This window comes from Mus caroli, chromosome 14 (assembly GCF_900094665.2).
Source record: "Mus caroli chromosome 14, CAROLI_EIJ_v1.1, whole genome shotgun sequence".
Lineage (NCBI taxonomy): Eukaryota > Metazoa > Chordata > Mammalia > Rodentia > Muridae > Mus > Mus caroli.
Window position 1 is genome coordinate 111,128,805 of NC_034583.1, and position 20,665 is coordinate 111,149,469.

A 20,665-nucleotide genomic window follows, 5' to 3' on the forward strand; every position below is an offset into this window, starting at 1 on the left:
CTGAGCTCAGAGTGATAACGGGGTAAAGGAGTGGGCCAGCTGCATGTAGTTAATTGAGGTATAAAACTTATGCACCTTGGTTTAGATAACATCAGTTTCTATATTCTTTACCAGTTAAAAGACAATTAAGAAAATATTTGGAGAAGTAGGATATGTGTTCGTTCCCAGGCCTGAGAATATGAACTTGTTTGACCCTGCCAGCAAGATGGAGTTGTCCTTGAGATAACTGGACTCAGACAAAAGTCTCCTTACAAGTTGTATCTGAGATACCTGGACTCAGACACAACTATTTACAACAGAAGCAGTTCAGCTATAGAGAAGTCCCCAGCTCCCCCTGGGGCCCCGGACCTTGAATTTAGTTTCTCCCTGTGCTTAAATGGAGTCTGGAAATGAAATGGTAGTACTTAGAATAAGTTTCTTTTGCTTGTTCCCAACATTGTGACATTTTCAATCCTTCTTTATTTCCCATTTTTTACCAAAATCTTCTTAAAGGTTAAAGAGCTGAAGATCTCACATCCCTAAAAAGGCTTATTTTCAGTGGTTATGCCCCACAGGAAAGAGGAGACTTCAGTTAGAAGGTCAGGACCAAGTAAATGTGTGGGTAGCAACAGGTGTACAGGAGGCTGAAGTCATACAAATGGGTTCATGGTGTCCGTTCATTGGGTCACGTATTTTTCTCCCACTTCTCCCCTAATCTGGAATGTTGCAAACAGAACCCGATGTAATATTCTAGTCAAGGTAGGGATGATGACTGTCGAGGGTTGAAAATGGAGGGAGATTTGCCATCTATTAGGACCTGGTAAAAGTTAGGACCAAATAGAATTGAGCGCCACCTTGTATGGCTTTGGTGAATGAGGGCATCTGTCGGAAACGCTTTCTGAGAATGGTCTGTAGATCCTCTGTATCTTCAAAAAGTCCGTCAAATTTTATCTTGGGGAATGTAAGCCGATGGGTTTAGGATGAACCAAAGGTAAGCATTGCTTCCTTGGTCCATTGTCTTCCTCATTCAGCCTGAGTTTGACTGCCATCAGCTTGTTCATGAATGATTTGGAAAGCCTTACGGAGTCTAACAGTGTTAATTTAAGAGTTACTTTAAAATCTTTACTAAGGTAAGCGGAGTCAGGCAGAGCAGCCTGCAGACTAAAAGGGCAAAGCTTCCTAGGTGGGCCTGAGGCAGCCATGACACTTCCAGTTCTCGTTCTCTAGCGGGACGCCTGGTGGGTGGGGCACTTCCGGTCCCTGGCTCGCTGTCATGGAGTCCGCCTGGTCTTCCCGGGAGGCCAGCCTGGGATCTACAGACCTGCAGCTGCAGCGGTTCATGGAGGCGGAGGTGCAGAAGCAGCGGGTGCAGCTGCTCATCCACCACATGACGGAGCTCTGCTGGGAGAAGTGCATGGACAAGCCCGGGCCCAGGCTAGATGGCCGGGCCGAGCTCTGCTTGGTCAACTGCGTCGAGCGCTTCATCGATACGAGCCAGTTCATCTTGAATCGACTGGAGCAGACCCAGAAGGCTAGACCACTCTTCTCAGAAAGACTTTCCGACTGATCTCAGCGTTTCCCCCGCTTTGGAAAAGGAAGGTAGGTGAGGAAATGGACAGCTTTGGGGGGGGGGCGGGGGGATGGTGATGGGAACAACATGGAGGGGCGTCTTATCATCTAAGAATTAGGAAAGATTAATTACTTTTTTTTCAATGTTTGTGGGGTTGAGGGTCATGGGGGTTTGAGATGTGGGTGGTCGTTTATTTCTTTCGTTTTTTAGATAGAATGTCGCTATGTAGCCCTGGCCAGCCTGCAACTTACTCTGCAAACAAAACTAGCCAGGAATTCTGCATTTGCCTGCTCCTGCCTCTTGAGTGCTAGGGTTAAAGATGTGTGTGTATATCTGTGTGTGTCTGTGTGAGTTTATGCCACTGTGAGTGCGGTGTCCATGGACCCCAGAAGAGGGCTTCAGATTCCTGGAGCAGGAAGTGCTCTAGGCATCTCTGCGCCTGTGGGTTGTGTTTTAAAGTAATGTTGTGAAAGTGATTCACAGATGAATAAGAGCTGCCTTAGGTGTATGTGGAGCTCAGCTCCCCACAAAGGTCCCCTTAACTGCTAGCTTGATATGGATAGTGGAACTGCTTTCTGTAATCTGGAACCACACAGTAAATCTCTTTTTGTGTGAGTTCATTCTAGATATTATAGTAGGGCTTATTAGGTGAAGCTGAGTTTAATGACAGACGCATGCCTTTAGTCCTAGCACTAGAAGGCAGATAGACTGCAAGTTTGAGGCCAGTCTGGGCTACATAGTGAGATAGGGTACTTCATAAGAATTTCTTAAGAAATCAAAATTAACATTACAGTTGTCTTAGGGTTTCCATTGCTGTAAAGAGACACCATGATCAAGGCACATTGAACTGGGGATGGCTTATTGGTTCTGAGGTTCTGTCCATTATCATCATGGCAGGAAGCATGGCAGCACTTAGGAAGGCATGGCTCTGTAGGAGCTAAGAGTTCCACATCTTGTTCTGAGGGCAAACAGGAGAAGACTGGCTTCCAGGCAGCTAGGAGAAGGGTCTCAAAGCCCACGCCCACATTACTTCCTCCAGCAAGGCCACACCTTCTCATAAAACCACTCCCTGAGCCAAGCATATACAAACCCACAACAATTATGACTGACAACTTCTGAGAGAAGGAAAGGGAGGAGAGAGGAGGCAGGAGTGGAGGAAACAGCTGGGAGAGAATAATTTGTTATTTGACTGAGGCTCTTTATCTAGTGGTGTCCAGGGCTGGGAATAAGATCCATGGGACGTTCATACAGTACCTTCAGTCCGTTCTTTCCTTCCGCCATGACTTAGTAGGTATCTATCCTACAGTGTGCTCTCAAGGTAGAACAGACAGCCTGACACTCCTTGGGCCCTTTTTTATAAAGGAATTCGCTGACGCCAATGCACTTAATTCTCACTACTAGACTGGCCTAAGAACTTAATGTACTCTGTCTATATAGCAAGGTGCAAAAGGTTTCAAAATGTGCCTTAAGAGATACGAAGATTTGTATGGTTACAGGGAGGGCACGCCTGGTGCTAATTATTATAGGATCCACTTATTAGGTTATTTTGATTGATTTTTTTTTTTTAGAGTATCTATGAGGTTTGAAGAATAAAACATACCCCTAAAGCAAACCTTTAGCTTTCAGAATTCTTTTCATTCTCTCCACAACCTTTTCTTGGAAGACACAACCTGTAGGTAAAGGGGGGTGGGCAGAAGGGATGGAGAGAAGAAGGGAGATAGAGATAGAAAGATAGAGATAGAAAGATAGAGAGAGGGAGAGGCGGGGAGAAGAATAAATGAGCTTCACTATGGACAACTTATTTAAAAGACAGGATCTTGCTTGCCGTGTAGCTGCCTGACTGGCCTGGAATTCACCATGTAGATCAAATTGACCTTGAACTTGGAGCAGATCCTCTGTCTCAGTATCCTGACCACTGGGAACATGGGCGTGTTTCACCATAACTGACTTGGCTGTTTCTGTAAAAATCCAAAGAATTTATCATCACAATTTTGACTGAAAGCTTTCAAGATGTATCTGATTCCAGGAATCTCATTCCATTTGGAATATATAATAATAATTATTATTATAATTATAATACATTTATACAGATACAAGTCTTCCAAACTTTCAGGTGCCCTCTAGAGATCTCAATATTTTCAGAATAAGATGGCTCAGAGGGTAAAGGTGCTTGCTGCAAAAGCCTAGCAACCTTTATTTGATCCCTGTAGCCCACAATAAAAGTGCAGAGAGAGAACGAAGTCCTCAGAGCTGTTCCCTAAATGCTGCATGTGTGCTGTGACAGCATGTACTCAGAACCACAATAAATAAGTCACTAAAAATTTAAGGAAAATAAGTTTTCACCAAAGCTTAGCTCCTTCAGGATTGAGAAAACTCTTCAGTAATCAGGAAGAAAGAGGCCACAGGGACCATGTAGAGCACATGCTATCTTGTCCTTGTTTACTCACTGTCACTGACTCTGAGGTCCAGGAGACAGGAGTTCGTAAACAGAGGCAGGTTTATTTATAGGGCCAGAGCTGGGAGAAGAGAGGTTCTAACTTCTCATTGCTGTGCCTGCAGCAGGGTTAGAGGGTATAGGGAAAGAGGAATGCAAGGCTAGGGATATGCATGAGAAGGGTTAAGCCAGGGATAAGCCAGGCTTAGGTTAGCTGTGGGATAAACCAGGCTTAGGAAGGCGCTGCCAGGGGCTTGGGCTATTCTCACGTGTGAATGGGATTCTCTAGAGAACGTTTCCTTCTTTCAGATCCCTCTTCCTTAGGGTTTCGGATCCATCTATTGCCAGCAAGCCTGAAAATCCTGAAATCGTCTGTGCCTGAAGGAAGGAAGCAATGCGCATGGAGAGGCTGGAGTCAGGAGGCACCAATCTCTGTCAAGTCACCGTGCACAAAGAGCCTCATCCTTCGGGGCTGAGAGACGGCTCAGCAGTGAAGAGACTTGTTACTCTTGCAGAGAGCCAGTGGCCATCTGATGGCTTTCAACCGTTTATAACGCCAGTTCTGGCAGACTCAACACCCTCTCCTGACCTCTGGGGCATCCTAGACACAGAGCACACTTACATTCACATAACGGTCCAGAAAGATGGCTCAGTGATGAAGACTACTGCTCGCTCTTCCAGAGGACCTGCATTAATTCCCCAGCAACCACAAGGTAGCTCACAGCATCTATAGTCCAGTTCCAGGGCATCCAACAGGTTCCCCCCTCCTCTGGCACTCACAGGCACTGCACACACTTGATAAACAGACATGCATGCAGGTAAAACACCCATACACACAAAACAAAAATAAAGGTCAAAAGACTGTACATACAAAATAAATATTTAAAAGAAAGGAACCTGTTCTTTGTAACTGATCAGCTTTGGGTAGGACTGACACAAGGAACTCTATCTTTCCTCCCTTTCCTTCTTCCTTCTTCCCTCCTCCCCTCCCTCCCTCCCTCCTCTCTCCCTTCCTTCCTCCCTTCCTTCCTTTATTCCCACCCTTCTTACTTGCTGTGTGTACTTGTCTTGTTTGACAGCTTCATCCATCATCTCTGAACAGTTTTCTCTGAAGACATTGCTGATCAACCACCCTGTGTTTTAGTCTTGGTCACTTGTTGCCATGGTGAGATTTGTCCAGGTTGGTGTTGTTGTGATCCAATCCTGTGTTGGGGAGGAAGTGGCTGGCAGTTAGGTTTAGTTTAAAAGGAGGGGCTGTTAGGCTGTGTTCACCTGGTGTCCATTCTTAAGTTGAGTTTTACTTCTCTTATGCTTTATCTACATCCCAGCCTCTTAGTACAGTAGCAGGTGGTTTTGTTATAAGACATACTCCTCAATAGGCAGTAGTTGCAAAATTTTATTCCTACTAGCACCTTCCATTTTGTTCTCTACTTTTTGTTCCTATAATCTGCTGACTTTTTACTCTGTGTGTATGTGCCTGTGCACGTGCGTGGTTGGATTGGTTTGCAGATGTGTCTGTTCGGTACCTACAAAGGCGAGGCATGTGCGTGTGCGTGCGTGTGTCTCTGTTCTGTACCTACGAAGGCCAGAAGAGGGCGCTGGATGTCAGTACTGGAGGGACAGGTGGTTATGAGTCTTAACATGGGTACTGGGAATCAAACACAGGTCATCTGGAAAAGCAGCTAGTGTCTCGACTGTTCAGCTCTCTCTCTGGCCCTTTGTCCTTTTCAACTTAGTCACACAGGAGTCTCTAAATACAATTAACCTTTTCTTGGCCTCATATGGGAGCACATGCCTGTAATGCCAGCAGGCAGGAGGTAGAGCAGGAGGGGAGGGGGCGTATTACTTTCAGGCAACATACTTTCAGGATGGCTTGGGCTGCAGAGCAAGAGCTGTCTCAAAATATATCCCCGTATTTATAACTTCCTTTGTAAAACACACCCCACGTTCCTTTGAGACAGCGGTTCCCCTTTTACTTGGAGTTTCAGTCATTACCCTTAGCAGTCCTGTGCCAGCGCCTTGTACAGACCAGCTTACAACATCTATAAAGTATGAGCTGATCACCTCACAACCCTTGAATGTGGAAACAGGCCCAATATATTTAAACTTGTTTGAAGTAATAAAGCAAAATGTTAAAGCATGTAAGATTTAGACATATGATCAGTGATGTTTTATTATTTTAATTCATTTAGGAATGATTCAGACCTCAGGTGAACATGATTTGGCTCGGTATAGATGACTCTGTAGTTGTTTTGAGACAGGACCTCATGTAGACCTTGAACTCCTGACTGGTCCTGCCTCTTCCTTCCAAGTGCAGGCATTATAGGCATATACCACCACACGTGGTATTTAATTTATTGCAGCATGAACTTAGAGCTTTATAAGCCATACAAACTTGGATATTACCATTTTTCAAAGTTATTCAAATTTTAAGAAGAATTTAGGGATGGGCAAGACAATCCAGTGAGTGAAATTATTCCTTGGCAAGCCTGACAACCTGAGCTAGACCCTGTAACTGTGGTTTAGCTGTAATCTCTCCACCCCCAACCCCCATAAATAAGCAAATAAATGTAAAGAGATAAAAGTGTTTAAGTTAACTTTATAAGTGAAAATTTCCCCATATCAATGATGTAACACGTACATAACATACAAACACAAGTATAGATAGAAGTTTACATGTAGACCTAAGGTACATATTTGTGCATATTAACACACTAAAATATAGATAAAAATAGGATCTTACACCTTTCATTTGAAGTTCTTCACTGGCTGGCTTATTAGTGGTCTTTTTTTGTTTTTTGTTTTTTGTTTTTTTTTTTCAAGACAGGGTTTCTCTGTGTAGCCCTGACTGTCCTGGAACTCACTCTGTAGACGAGGCTAGCCTCGAACTCAGAGATCCGACTGCCTCTGCCTCCCAAGTGCTGGGATTAAAGGTGTGCGCCACCACTGCCTGGCTTTATTAATGGTCTTATGTCACTTTTTAATTATATGTTTATTACCTCAAATTATCTGTACAGCCAAGCAATCCTACATTCATATTTTAAAGATAAGACTTTCTGTTAAGATGTACAAAATGTACATCTTAAATAAACAGAACTTAGTCCTAAATTTCACGATTTGCTTGGAAAAGAGAGCACGGAAAGGCCAAGGCCAGATAAAATGGCCAAGGGGAAGACCAGTGTAGATTTAAGACCTTTTCCTGTAGTGTGAGTCTGTAGAGAGGGGATCGCCATTAGAGTAGAAATGGCTTTTTCAGCTTTATTTTATTAAGCCTTTGGGAATAGGAGTTGCGATGTCAGGAAGTCACACTCTGGAGCTCAGCTGAGCTGGTAGACATAAGTTCTTCCACTATAGCTACTGCCTTATTTTAGTGACTTCAGGACACAGCCCTTTAACAAATAAAGCGCAGAGCGCTTTCTGTGCCTGCTTGGGCTAGCTTTGGAGGGCACATCTGTATCTGTGACCTTTCTGCTGCTGTGACAGAATACCATGACTGAGCTCACTAAAGGGACAGAGTTTACATTTTGACTTATGATTCATTCCAGAAGTGGAGTCTGTAATGGCAGGAGACATAACAGCAGGCAAGTGGGTCAGGGAACAGAGAGAGAAACGAGAGAGAGAGAGAGAGAGAGAGAGAGAGAGAGAGAATGAGAATGGGAATTGTACTTCCACAACCTCTGCAAACAGTGGCACCAGGGGTGACCAAGTGTTCAAGTATCTGAGCTTATGGAGGAACATTTCTCACTCAGACAACCACAGCATCTTCACAGTGTGTTAAAGCTTTCCTTATTAGCTTTTTTTAGTATTTATTTTTAGTTATGAGTACGTATGCATCTCTGTGTCTAAGTATGTGCAGGTGAGTGCAGGTATCCAGGGAAGCCAGAAGGGGTCCCCAGATTCCTCAGGGGCTGGAGTTGCAGCAGCCACTCCACGTGGATGCTTAAGAACTGAACTTAGGCCCTCTGCAAGAGCACTGTGTGCCTTTACCCACAGAGCCATCTCTCCAGCCCTTCTTGTTTTAACTTACTGCAGGTTTCAGTCATTTTAGAAAGAGACCATCAGGGCTGGGAGATGGCTCAGTTGGTAAGGTGCTGGCCTTGCAAGTGGGACATCCTGAGTTCAATTCTTGGAACTCCATTTTAAGAAAAAGTACATGCCGTGTTTACCCGGCACACATGAAGAGAGGGGGATTTTAGAGTCTGTAGGGGACCATCCTCGAACTCTAGATCTGAATGCCTCTGTGGTTTTGTTATCAATAAAGTAGAAAACAACTGGGACCTTGGGTGACTCAGCTAAAATTAGGGAAGCCTCCTGATCTCCAGGAAGAAGTGGAGACCAGAGGAGAGGCTAAGAGGTTTTAAAGGAGTACAGGTAAGAGTGTGAGGCACTTCTACCAGGCGGGCGGGCAGACAACTGGGAGAACTGGCTGTCCGGGTCTTTGTTTATTGTGTAAAATTGGGGGGGGGGGGTTTAAGGTGGAATTGGGGTGATTCAGGGTTCTGGGCATAAAAACTGGGTTTCCCATGTGAAAAGCCAGGCTATTCCTTCCCAGGCCCTCACACTTATGTGCTTAGTGGAGACACTGCTGGGAAGACAGAACCCCACACTGTGTGAAAGGAAAGGCAAGCACTCAGGGAGAAGCCCCGCCTGTCCCGCCCGCGTGGGTCTGGTGCCTGGCTGGATGATGTGTAATGGGCTGAGGTAGCAGGGCAAATGTGTGGCCCAGGTCTTAGGTATGTGTTTTAGGTGGGGAATAGCAAACTGGGCTCTACTGTTGTTGGTTTACTTCTCTTCTTTTCTGAGGAGAGACAACTCAGTCGTATTCTATCGCCACTGGTTTATAGTCTAGCTTCAGAACTTGACGAAATCTTGGGTTTTCCCACTTATTTAATGAAGGACCAACGCTGCTTTATCTGTTAGCATCTTGTGATCTTTGCGTAAAGGACAGAGTTTGAAAATATTCCCACCCTCTACACACACACACACACACACACACACACACACACACACACACACACGGCCAACTCCCCGCCCCCCTGCCTACCCTACATTTCCTCTCCTAAGGAGTAGGGCTTATGGTAAAGGCAGGCACTTTAACCGCTGGTTGGTAAACTCAGCCCTGGGGACTTATTTTCTTGTAAGGAGGGAGGGAGAGTTCCCCCTTTGTCCTGTAGCTGCTTTGTAGGATGTCATCCCTGCCTAGAGTTTTCTTCCCTTGCAGAAGGCAGATGAAGCAGCAACATCCTGGTCTGACCAGAGCTGAGAGTCAAGTTTGTTGCCAGCAGATAGGGAGTGCCATGTCGTTGTCCTGGAAGGAGGACTTGCAGCAACAGTAGGGAAAGGAAAATTAATGGGGTTTCGGTATGTGTTGTGCAGGAGAGATCTGAGAGAGGAAGTCCTGGCGTTCCCTAAGAGAGGAGCCCATAGTCTGTCAGTTGAGAAACTGCCCTGGAAGCCTTGGTTGAGAGTGGAGAAGGAGGTGGGCTCTCTAGAAAGATGGTAAACTTCTGTTTGTTTACTCAGAGCCACGCAAATTCATTCCTGCCATAAGAGCACCTCTTAAAAGGGTTTGCAAGGCAGGCAAGCACAGATTTGCCTAGTGAGGCACAGGCAGGACAGCTGGGATACCTGGTGTCAGGAATTACCCAGGCAGAGGCTAAGCAGAGGCTATGGGTCCTGGCTTAATAGGTTTATCCACCTAAAGTTTTGGGGTCCCTTTGAGGAGAGGTTGCTAGTCTGTGATTGGCTCACAGCTTTTACACCTCACCTTTAGCACTGATTGCAAAATAGGTTTATGCTGGACACGTGACGCTAATAAGCAGTTCCTTGGAAGGCCAGGCGTGGTGGCTCACGCCTTTAATCCCAGCACTTGGGAGTCAGAGGCAGGCAAATTTCTAAGTTCGAGGCCATCCTGGTCTACAGAGTGAGTTCCAGGACAGCCAGGGCTACACAGGGAAACCCTGCTTCAAAACACACACACACACACAACAACAGCAACAAAAAGCAGTTCCTTGGAGTCCAACAGCCATTGGGATACTCGGTCAGGCCTGGTCAGGCCTGGTCATAGATGACTGGCTTTGTGGGTCTTTAGGGGCACTGGTGGGTCTGCCTCTGCTGTCTAAACAAGGCCAGGATAAGATGTGGCTAGAGAGGCTTGAATTCATCAGCGTCCATCCGGAACACAGGAGCTGACTGTCAGGCAGGTCCCTTAGCCCTAGGCCCGCCCTTCTGCTGTGTATCATCATTACTCCAACCTTTGGTTTTTATTCCTTTTGGTGTTTAAGACCATGTGGGTGGCCCCCAGATTATCCTCTCGTCTTTTTAGTGTGGAGGGGAGTGTGACTCCTCCCCCGTGGTGCCTTTAGCTTTCCCTTCCACTTGTGCCATATTGTGGTGTGTTGTCAACGTCTGACCTCTCATGAAAGCAATGAGGACATTTCCTCTCCAAAGACCGTCCTCTCTGCAGAATGTTAACTCATTGGAGCCCAGCCCCTTGGGTCTCTGTGACTTCTCTTATCAAGAGAATGGGTGACCTGCCAGACTTGTATGGCCCTTTGGTTTGCTAAGATGTCAGCATGCCTGGGATGGAAGCCGACAGTGGAGAGGCTGACCTTTTCGTTTCAGCCTCTTGGATTTGGGCCTCAGAGTTTTGGTTAGTGAGAATCCAGAAGATCCATGTCTTAGTTCCCTTTTCTGTCGATTCTTCTGTTGATTGCCTGCCTGAAGTTCTTCCTGTGGGAGGAGGTAGCTGGCATACTTGACAGCTTATATTAAGACCCCTGCCTTGCAGATGTAATCCTGTAGGTTCTATTTCCAAGATCTAATGATATCCCATAACCTTCTAATAGAAGGACAGCCACTATCTGTGGATATGGGAAATCTTAGCTCAGAGGGCCGCTTCCCCGACCCCGAGAAAGCTTCTTACTTCTTCTTTGTGATTAGACCATGTTAGCCTAAGTAATGTCTTCTTCCCCTTTATAATTCCAGTGTCTTCCTGATGGCAGTTAAGAAAATGGGGTAAATGAATAGGGCAGTCGAGAATTCCCAACTCCTGGGCCCGCAGGTTAGGAAGGCTTTTAGGTAAGGGCTTAGTGACTCCCTCAGATGCAGCAAGGAGACTGCCAGAGCTCCTGCCTAGGTGGATGAAGAGTTCTAGGGCTTGGGGGTTCATATCAATTAAGTTACACAAGCTGGTGTGCTACATTATAGAGACTGAGCGTGCCCCGGCAGCCATAGCCGGAGGAGGAGGAGAATGAGCAGACAGCAGGGAAGAGCCTCAGGGTCTGGGAGTGTGCATCTCATGGGTAAGAGCCCAGAGCCCAGGGTCGTGAGGGATCTGTGAGTGATGGGTGCCACCTCCCTAATTGCTCTTCTGGCTGCAGATTTCCCCGCTTTGAGAGAAGGGCATGCATCTTCCTTCTGATGGGTCCTGATCAACTCCACGCACATTGTCTTCAAGCAAGACTTCCTTGGAACAGTCTTCCTTGGCTGCTTCCACCTGGTTAGATGTTCTCTCTCTAACCATCACTGCCACGTCTCCATATTGGTGTACACTGTTAAGTGACCATCCTTGATCAGGTGGACAGCCACTTACGGAAGTAACAGCTCCCACTCATTGCTGTCCCACCAGGCTTGACATAAAGCTGATACAGAGGAGGTGCTTGGAAGGTAATAGATGAAGGTTAGGAGTGGCTGTCGTTCCAAACCTGCCTCCATACCTGCCATTGGCTTGTCCACTGAGCACTTGCTCTGTACCTGGTGAAAGCCACTGAAGAGAAATAGGCTATCATTCTGAGCCACATTGGTGCCTGCACAGGGCCAGGAGGGTAAATGAAAGCTGAGATGCCTGCAGGCCACAGAGAACCGTGTGGTGTGACTCGCCATGAGGATGGCAGCTGGGGGAGTGAAGCCGACCTCATCCCCAGCAGAGGATGAAGCTGAAGCAGAGGATGACTCACCTGTAGTCAGCCAGGAAGCTGTTAACATTGCTGAGACCCAGACGAGCCTGAGGGCCCTAAAGCAAATGCCATTAAAGAAGACATGGGCGCCCCACTCTTCCCTTTACCACCTACAATAAAAACTGAACCAGCTCTAAGTTTGTCACAGAGGCTTAGTGTGGAAGTGGAGAACACGCAAAGATGGGCTTTTTTATTCCTGGTGTCCTAGAGCCTCTGAGTGTCTGTGAACAAGGCCTTCGAAGCAGAAAGCCTACACTCCATCCTGAGAACCCGTAACTCCCAACTCTAGACTCTCAAAACCAGAGGTTCTTTCCTATGAACCACGAGTGCTTGTGTGGTGGGCCAGAGACAACTCCAGGGCTGGAGCACAAAGGCCTTCATGGCCTAAGCTTTCAAAGCGAGGGGCTTGATTCAGAAACTTCCCACACTGGGCTTTTACTTCACATTCGCCCTCTTCTAAGGTCAGTTGTCTTCTGGTCGCTCCATGGTAGCCAGGGCTGATCAATTCTGGCAGCCTTCTGGAATTTTCCCAGCAGCATCTCATCCACCGGGTCCCTTTTTAAAAATGTGATTAAGTTGTCTGTGTGTGTGTGTGTGTGTGTGTATTGTGTGCACGAGTGCCACACTGTGTAAGTGGAAATCAGGGTATAACTTGCAGCTCTGGGGATTGAACTTGGATCATCAGGCTTGCCAGCAAGCGACTTTATCCACGGAATCATCCCACCAGCCCCCCACTTGCTGCTTTAGCAGTCTTTAGTCTCCATTGCCTCCTCAGTCTTGGCTCTTCGGAGCCTCTTGCCCATCAGTTTTCCTGCCTCTCACCTCCTCAGCATCTCTGCTCCTGACTGCATTCTGAATGCATTTCCTTGTAGCTGGGGCCAGCCGGCCATGGCTGAGGCTGGAAGCCACATGGTTTCATCAACTTCTCAGGCAAGCAGTTCAACGTTCCTGTTAGCAGTGGAGACCACCCTGGGAAGCCTGCCTTCCAGAGCTGCATGTAGTGCCTAAGAGAGCTGTCTTCCTGGGACCGACTGGAAAACGCAGACAGGAGCCTTGCCTGCAGTCAGCTATGACAGTGCACCAGCTGCCAGTGGGAAGGCCCACCAGAATGGAGCAGGTTACAGTCAGCCACATCGTCCAGGGCATCGTCCAGTGGTCCTTCCTTAGCTAGAGTACAGTCTTCACTGTCTGCAGCTGGAGTAAAACTGTCATGCATTAGCAGGACAACTCTAGGAAACACCCAAGGCTCTAGAGTGGGTTTTTGTTGTTGTTGTTGTTGTTGTTTTTTAAATACTGAGAGAGTGATGGCATATACTTTTGATCCCAGCAATCAGGAGGAAGAGGCAGACAGATCTCTGTGAATTCAAGGCCAGCCTGGTCTACAGAGTGAGTTCCAAGACAGCCAAGGCTATGTGGTAAGACCTTGCTTCAAACAAACAAACAAAAAAATAGTAAGAGAGAAAGTATTTTAAAACTCAAAAATAAGAAAGCAGACTGGTGGACACCACCATAATTCCATCGGCAGAGACAGATAGTGAGCTCGGTGGTAGCCTGACCACATAGTAAGACTTGTCGTAAAGTGGAGAAAGCCCTAAAACTGGCATTTATAATTGATCAGTATATTTCCAATAGGGCCCTTTCCCTCTATGATTGTATAATTAGACTTTTTTCAAAACTAAGCGATAGCTGAAGAAATGGTTCAGCAGGTAAGAGTTCTTGCTGTTCTTTCAGAGAACCTGAATTTGGTTCCCACCATTATATCGTAACTTCCTGTATGTAACTCTAGCTCTTGAAAATCCAACACCTTCTTCTGGCCTCCACAGGCACCTGGACACATGTGGCAAACACACACACACACACACACATAACAATAAAATAAGTCTTTGTGTTGGAGAGATGGCTCAACAGTGAAGAGTACATCCCGGTCTTATATAGGACCTGAGTTCAGTTCCCAGCACACAACCACCTGTAACTCAAGCTTCAGGGAACCCAACACCTTCTGGCCTCAGAGGACACTTGTACCCCTGTGCACATACACAGACACCAAAATAATTTTAAAAAAAAGTCTTTACAAGGATAATTGAGAATGAAGCTATAGCTCCTTGTTAGAGCATTTGTGTAGCATTTACAAAACCCCGGATTGGCATCTAGCACCACCACGATTTAATGAATGTAATGATAATGATAATGATAATGTGCTTTGGTTCTTTGTTTGTTTGTTTGTTTGTTTGTTAGAATCTCACCTAGAACCTCATGCTGGCCTGGAACTTAATATGTAGCATAGGCTGGCTGGCCTTGAACTCATGTTCAGTGAGCTACTAGCCCTGGCAATAATAATTAACAAGTAATTGTAATTGAGAGACCGATGTGTTGGCCCACTACTATAGTCCCGGGAGACATCCTGGGATACATATTGAGATGAGACCCTGTCTCAGAAGAAAAGATGAGAGTGTAAGTACGTGTGTTTACTCAAACTTTCCATTGAAATTCATAATAGTTATAATTGTTTTTGGTTTGTTTGTTTGTTTTTGGTTTTTTCAAGACAGGGTTTCTCTGTATAGCCCTGGCTGTCCTGGAACTCACTTTGTAGACCAGGCTGGCCTCAAACTCAGAAATCCACCTGCCTCTGCCTCCCAAGTGCTAGGATAAAAGGTGTGCGCCACCACACCCGAGTTATAATTGTTAAAATTGTGATGATACATACAATATAAAATTTACATTACACGTAGTTATATTGTGTTTAAGAATATTCTTGTGGACCATATTCAGAAACAATTTTAAGGCAGGTGTGGTGACTCTCACCTGTAATTCCAGCACTTGGAAGTTGGAGACAGGACAATTACTGGGAGTTGAAGGCCAGGCTGAAGTATACCATGACTCCCACACCAGCCTGGGCTAACAAGTGAGATCCGGTTCTAAAGTTTGTTTACCACTTTAAGCAGTTATAGCAGGCTTGGGATCATTTTAGTTGTAATGTTCATGGTTTTGAAAACAGAGTGGAGTGGACATCACAGATGGGAAAGAAAGCCATCCTCACATCAGGGCTTTCCCAGCACACAAGCCTCAGCCCTCTGAGGCCAAGAACACAACTGTGTAGAAGGGCAGATTCCCTCAGACGTGGAAGGGGTGTTCCCACGACGAGCCTGAACTGGGCCTTCACACAGGGCTTCCGGTCCTCAGTGTCCCTGTTTCTCAATAATCTTGGCAACTGAGTTTGTCTCACTCTCAATTACTGATCTCACTTTGGCTCATATTTTACTGATGATGGGGGAGGGGGGCTCTTCTGCCTCCAAGTTCAGCAGACTGTAGGGGGAGCCAGAAGTCAGGATGCTCTTCTAAATCTCTACTTCGTTCACCCAAGGGTGCCCCATTTGACCCTGTCTGCTTTGGGGTCAGCCAGGAATAGTATGAATCTAGAAACTTAAAAGAGGAGGTGGGGAAAGGACCTGTGGTTTGACATTTTTCAGAATTCTGTGTGTGTGTGTGTGTGTGTGTGTGTGTGTGTGTGTGTGTGTTTCAACAGTGTTTTTCATGTGTGCAACGCAGGAGAGGAAGAACTAAAATAGAAGAGGTCTCAGAAGGGGGTGGTTGGGAGGGAGGAAACATGCTCAGAACACTTGATCTCTAAATCTAGGTTTATGGAGGGGCTTTTAGAGGGGCAGTTCAAGAGCGGGTCCCCACCCCAACCCCACTTGAAACTTTCCCAGCCTTCTCTGAAGCTTTCCGAAACCCCAAGCCCTATCAAGCATGACTACAAGGTCCTGCAACAGCTCACAAAAGTAGGGGATTCTTGGAGATTGCGATCTAACTTTAGGAGCCTTCTGGCAGCCAGCAGCATCTGACACATTAGAGCAGGTCGCACCCCAGAACAAGCAGCATCACCTTCCCGAGGCTTCAGAAGGCTCACGCTGCACCATGCCACTGTGACCCTCATGGCATGTGAGACCAAGGCCTCATTTTGACCAGAAGAGGATGTGGCAACATGGTAGGAGGAGCCTAGGTCCACATATGTTGCTGTACTTGGCAGCATCTGCTAAGCTTATTTACATGGTAAATTTCTTGGGGACCAACTTTAGTAGAGAGAGAAATAGCCAGAGATTATTAACCCCCCTCTCTCTCAACTGTCCCCCAACCAACAGTGCCTGCCTTTCATACCCCACAGTGTCACACCCACTGCCCCACACCTGGCCACTCCTCCACCTTTTATCCCAGTGCTGAGAAAGCTTCAGGGATCCCACTTCAGGTCTGGCTCACTCACATCCTCTCCCTTCTCCCAATGGTCTGAGAACTGTAGAGACAGTCCAGGTTGGTTCTGTCACCCACCCCTAGAATAAGGCTTACCTGGGAGATAGTACCCAGGACCTGAGTCACTGGGGCTGGGGAAGGCATGGAGGGAATTAGAGGGAAGAAAAAAGATGTATGAACAGAGAGAGGCTTGGGGAAGGTGGGTCCCACAGAAAGGAGGAGCTCCCTCTGGCCTTATACCCTCCCATCACTTCTAGACATTCAGTGGATGGCTTAAAGTGGCTGCCAGCTTCCTGTTAGTGCTCTGGAGAGCAAGTATCAAGATGGTCATAACATCTCACCTATATAACTGCTGTCCTGAGGGACATGCTAGATGCCCTGCAGGGAGAGTTTTGCTCCAACTGAGAAGAGCATCCACTGAAGTGTTAGTACCAAGGGAAGCACAGACCAGGACCAGCAGCCTGAGAGTTGAGCTGTTGACACCATAGATGGTGTCACATGAGACCTGTCACGTCCTTTACTTGCCAGCAGACTGCCTCCTTTATCCAATCTTCTCAGAAGATCTGTTTGAAAGTGGGCCCAGTTCTACTCTGCTGATTATTGCAATTGAGGGATGGTATACACATCATAGAAAGCATGTCTCAAGTGTGATTTGATACATTTTAGCAAATGTAAAGTTATCACCACTGGCCAGTACCAGAGCACTCTCATGGTCCCCAAAAGACTTGTGCTGTTCCTATCAATTCCAACACTAGTAAAACCTCCAGTCTAGCTTCTGTAGCACAGACTTGCCTTTTCCCTACATTTTTTATGCACAACTTTATCACTGTCTTGATGAGTATGAGAGCTGTTGGCTTTATTTATCAACCTTGTATCCTTCCACCAGTGAACACTCTCAGTAGATCTTTAGGGGGTATGTTGGATACCTTGTATCCATCCACCAGTGAGCTTCTCCCTAGATCTTCAGCTGATGTCTTGGATACCTTGTATCCATCCACCAGTGAGCTTCTCCCTAGATCTTCAGCTGGTATATTGGATCTTCTGAGTACATCACCAGGCATCTGCAGAGTGATAGCATTGATTACTATATTTTGGAATTCTTGTCTTATTTTACCACATCGATGGGGACATGTCTAAAGGCAGAGAGTAGCTGCAGAGGCAAGTTACTCTAAGGTACTCTTACATGCTTCATAGGCAAGTGGCAGCTGTGATCCATACAAGTGTCTGTCAGCCCCCTGGTGGAATTAGCTGCGTGGCTTTCTGTGCCTAGGGTGCTCAGCATTTTATCAGTGGTCAGCTTTATCAAATGCTGTTTTGGGTGTCTGTTGAAGTAATTAGCTCAATGCATTGAATTGCATTGATAGATTCTCTGATGATAGCCTGCACTTATGTTTGTTGAGTGAACCTGTCTGGCACACAGTACTAGTCTGTGTTTAGCCCCCAGACTTGATGAGACAAGGATTTTTTTTTTACAGGAACTGGCAGAAAAACCAGGTTATCCACACAAAAAGCAGTCAGTGAGTATAGAAAAAGACAGTGATAGATATGTTCTGGCCCCAAAGAGGATCATTGGTTGGGGAGTCCCATTGGTTGGGAAGTCCCAATGGAGAAAGTCCTTCAAGGAACCCCTGACCTAAAATAAGATGGGGGGAAAGAATCTTGAGAAGAATCCAAGGTGTATTTGAAAGAAATTATTTGGTAAATAGCTTGAAATGATTGAACTGCGTATCTAAGGAGAGTCTTGAGTGCTAGGGCTAAGTTTTCTAGAATAAGGAGAGGAAGGGCTCACAGGAGCTGAGTGTCATGTCCTGCTTCATTGTCAGTTTGACGGGCTTGACTGGGCTTGACGGGACTCACAATCACCTGTGTCTTTGAGGGAGTTTCCAAATAGATTCAACTGAAGATGGAAGACCCACCCTGAATTTCAGCAGCACTGTCCTGTGGTCTGGGTCCTGGACTGGGAAAAAGAAGTTGGGTGTGGGGACAGAGCACCAGGATTGATCTCTCTGCTTTCTGACTGCTGATATAACATAGCCAGCTTATATAAGGTTCTCCGCTCTGTGGCGGACCCCATATCCTCAGACATTGGAAGAAAACAAATCCCTCTTCTCCTTAAATTGTGTCAGGTATTTCCTTACAGCAGCAGGAAAGTAACTAATAAATACCCTGAGTGGGTTTGAGAGGAAGGAGGGGAAGACGGGGATGGACTCTTGCGTGGGGCCTTTTGTATCTGACCGCACTGAATTCCATGCTTTTGAGGTTCTGGTTGTAGCGTGCACTTCTCAATAGTTCGTCGCTGTTATCATTGTTGAATATACTCCTAGGATTTTGAGTTTTATCAACGGAGGAGGAAAATAAAGTGAGAAGCAGAACCAGAAGGATGAGAAGGGGCCAGGAGCCAGGCTCTCCCAAGACTTCCTCCCAGTGAGCTTCTTCCTCCTAGCCAGGCAGCACCCACTGCCGCCCAAACGTGCCTCTAAATCATGAGTCTGGTAATTGATTATTCCATTGATGAGCCCATAGCCAGTCGCTTCCCAAAAGTCCCGCCTCCGAATCACACTTTAATGTGTTAGCCTTTGGGGAAGGCCACGTTATATCAAACCCATAGCAGGTGCTTTGTTATTGCTAGTATGTCCAAAGACCGGTGATGTTCACTGCTACTTTGAAAGCATGTGCTCTGAGAGCTACACTTCTGGATATCAGAAAATATCCTGGGTGTGGACTCTCAAGGTCTAGCTCCCAGCAAACGAAGGTGTCCCATTAGGGCCGTCCTGCAAACATCACTGACCACTTTCTCTGTGGTGGCCCAAGGCGGGACCAAGGATGAACACAGCAGAGACTTTCTGGGGTGGAGGCTCCATGAGTCACAACCAAGAGTGCATGGGGGTGGTTGGAAAGTCAGACAGGCTTTCTCATGGGAAGTGACCTTTGGTCTGGCCTTTTCAGGATCTACAGAGACACATGAACAAGGACACAGGACTTTCCTTTAACCAGGAAAATCCCATGTCAAGAACATGTGTAGCTCTGCTCAAGAGTTCAGAGAAGCAAAAAGCAGAAATTTCCCCGGCTGTGGGATTGAAACAGGAAACTACCCAGGAACCCTCTGCAGACGAAACCAGGGGGTTCCCAGCTCCCAGGACAGGTGGAGGCTTTCACAAGAAACATTTCTGGGTTCAGCTTCCACCTGCGTTCCCACCTCTTGAAAGTAGAAACTCCAGGAGGCTGCTGGGCACTCGCTGGTTTGCGGTGAAATGATAGCATCTATAGCTGGTGTGGATTTGCCCTCTGGGAACCATTTGTTGGCTGCATGAAGAAATCTTTCCAAAATTGATAAGGATTGGTCATGTCTTTCTATGCATCTCCAAACAGCCTTAGCGTCTGCATTCCAGAAAGGACAGCCCTTCTGACCCCAGTGGTGACAAAGTATCTTCACTGCCTCGAGCAGGTAGAGTACCATATCCCTGGGCTCTTCAGGTGTGTATAAAGCTGCCTGGAGGTCATAGCCGGAGCTAAAGTCACATAGAATAGGGATTTGTTCCCTCCAAGGGGACCTGAGCAGGAAGGATGAGACTCATATTGGTGGGGGGTGGGCTGAGAAAGCCCTCTCCTCTGAGGGCTAACACAGGCTGGACCCTCATCAGTAATGTGAAGTAGGATATTTCTATCGTATTTCTCTGCTACTTCCAGCACCATTACAGGTGTTAAAGTCTAAATTCCAACACCCTCAGAATGTGTGTAAAGGAAATCAATCAACCAACCAATCAATCAATCAATCAAACAAACAAACAAACAAAGAAACAAAGAAACAAACAAAATAAAGAGGTCAAATGCATGGACCAGAATCTAAGAGGCAGGTGCTGATGCCTTCTTTAAGAAAAGATGACTAGGACACAAAGAATGGCAGGCAGAGACCCAGAGATGATGAGAAGAGACCAGCTCTGCCTGTGTTTTGATCAGGGCCATGCAGGCTTCAGAGCTTAAGGGAAAGCATCCCTGTGGTGGAATAGCCCAGCCAAGGTACCTTGTTAGTCAGACTAACAGGCGTCAGTGAGCACTCGTGCTCTGTCACAAGAGGAAGGACGTAGCCACTGGTCAGAGTCATACCTTAGAAAGGCCCCGTCACTCCCCAGGGGTTGTGGAGTACTGGGTAACTAGGCTCCTACTGAGGACAAAAAGCCAGGTTTGAGTGGGGTTTCCCAGCAGCCCATGGTCTACTTGCTGATGTCACGGGCTGCCTTACAGTAAGCAGTGTTTGCTGGAGCACATTTTGCCTACCCAGAACTGCAGTCTTCATCAGTTCTTCAAATGGCTCTTGGCTACAGGGAGATAAGTGGTGTTATGAGACACCCCCGCCCCCACCCCCTGCACAACGACGTGGGAGGGGGGACGGGGAGGGAGAGGCATGTCCCTTCGAACTTTGGATTAGGCACACCTAAGCTCCTGTTTTCCACAGAGAGCCTTTATTAAGTGGGGAAGGAA

The 20,665-nt window shown here is 46.6% G+C and overlaps 1 protein-coding gene across 2 annotated transcripts; it reads left to right on the forward strand.

Annotated features, from left to right (window-relative positions):
- Positions 1-1,245: 1,245 nt before the first annotated feature.
- On the forward strand, positions 1,246-4,879 carry LOC110309763 (putative mitochondrial import inner membrane translocase subunit Tim8 A-B). Of its 2 annotated transcripts, none has more exons than XM_021182495.1 (2): positions 1,246-1,578; positions 4,293-4,879. In XM_021182495.1, the coding sequence occupies exon 1, from the start codon at positions 1,253-1,255 to the stop codon at positions 1,544-1,546; it is 294 nt and encodes a 97-aa protein (XP_021038154.1). In that variant the 5' UTR covers positions 1,246-1,252; the 3' UTR covers positions 1,547-1,578; positions 4,293-4,879. The 2 variants fall into 2 exon arrangements, with proteins under 2 accessions (XP_021038154.1, XP_021038155.1); XM_021182496.1 differs by having other exon boundaries at positions 1,253-1,578; positions 4,308-4,667.
- Positions 4,880-20,665: the final 15,786 nt, after the last annotated feature.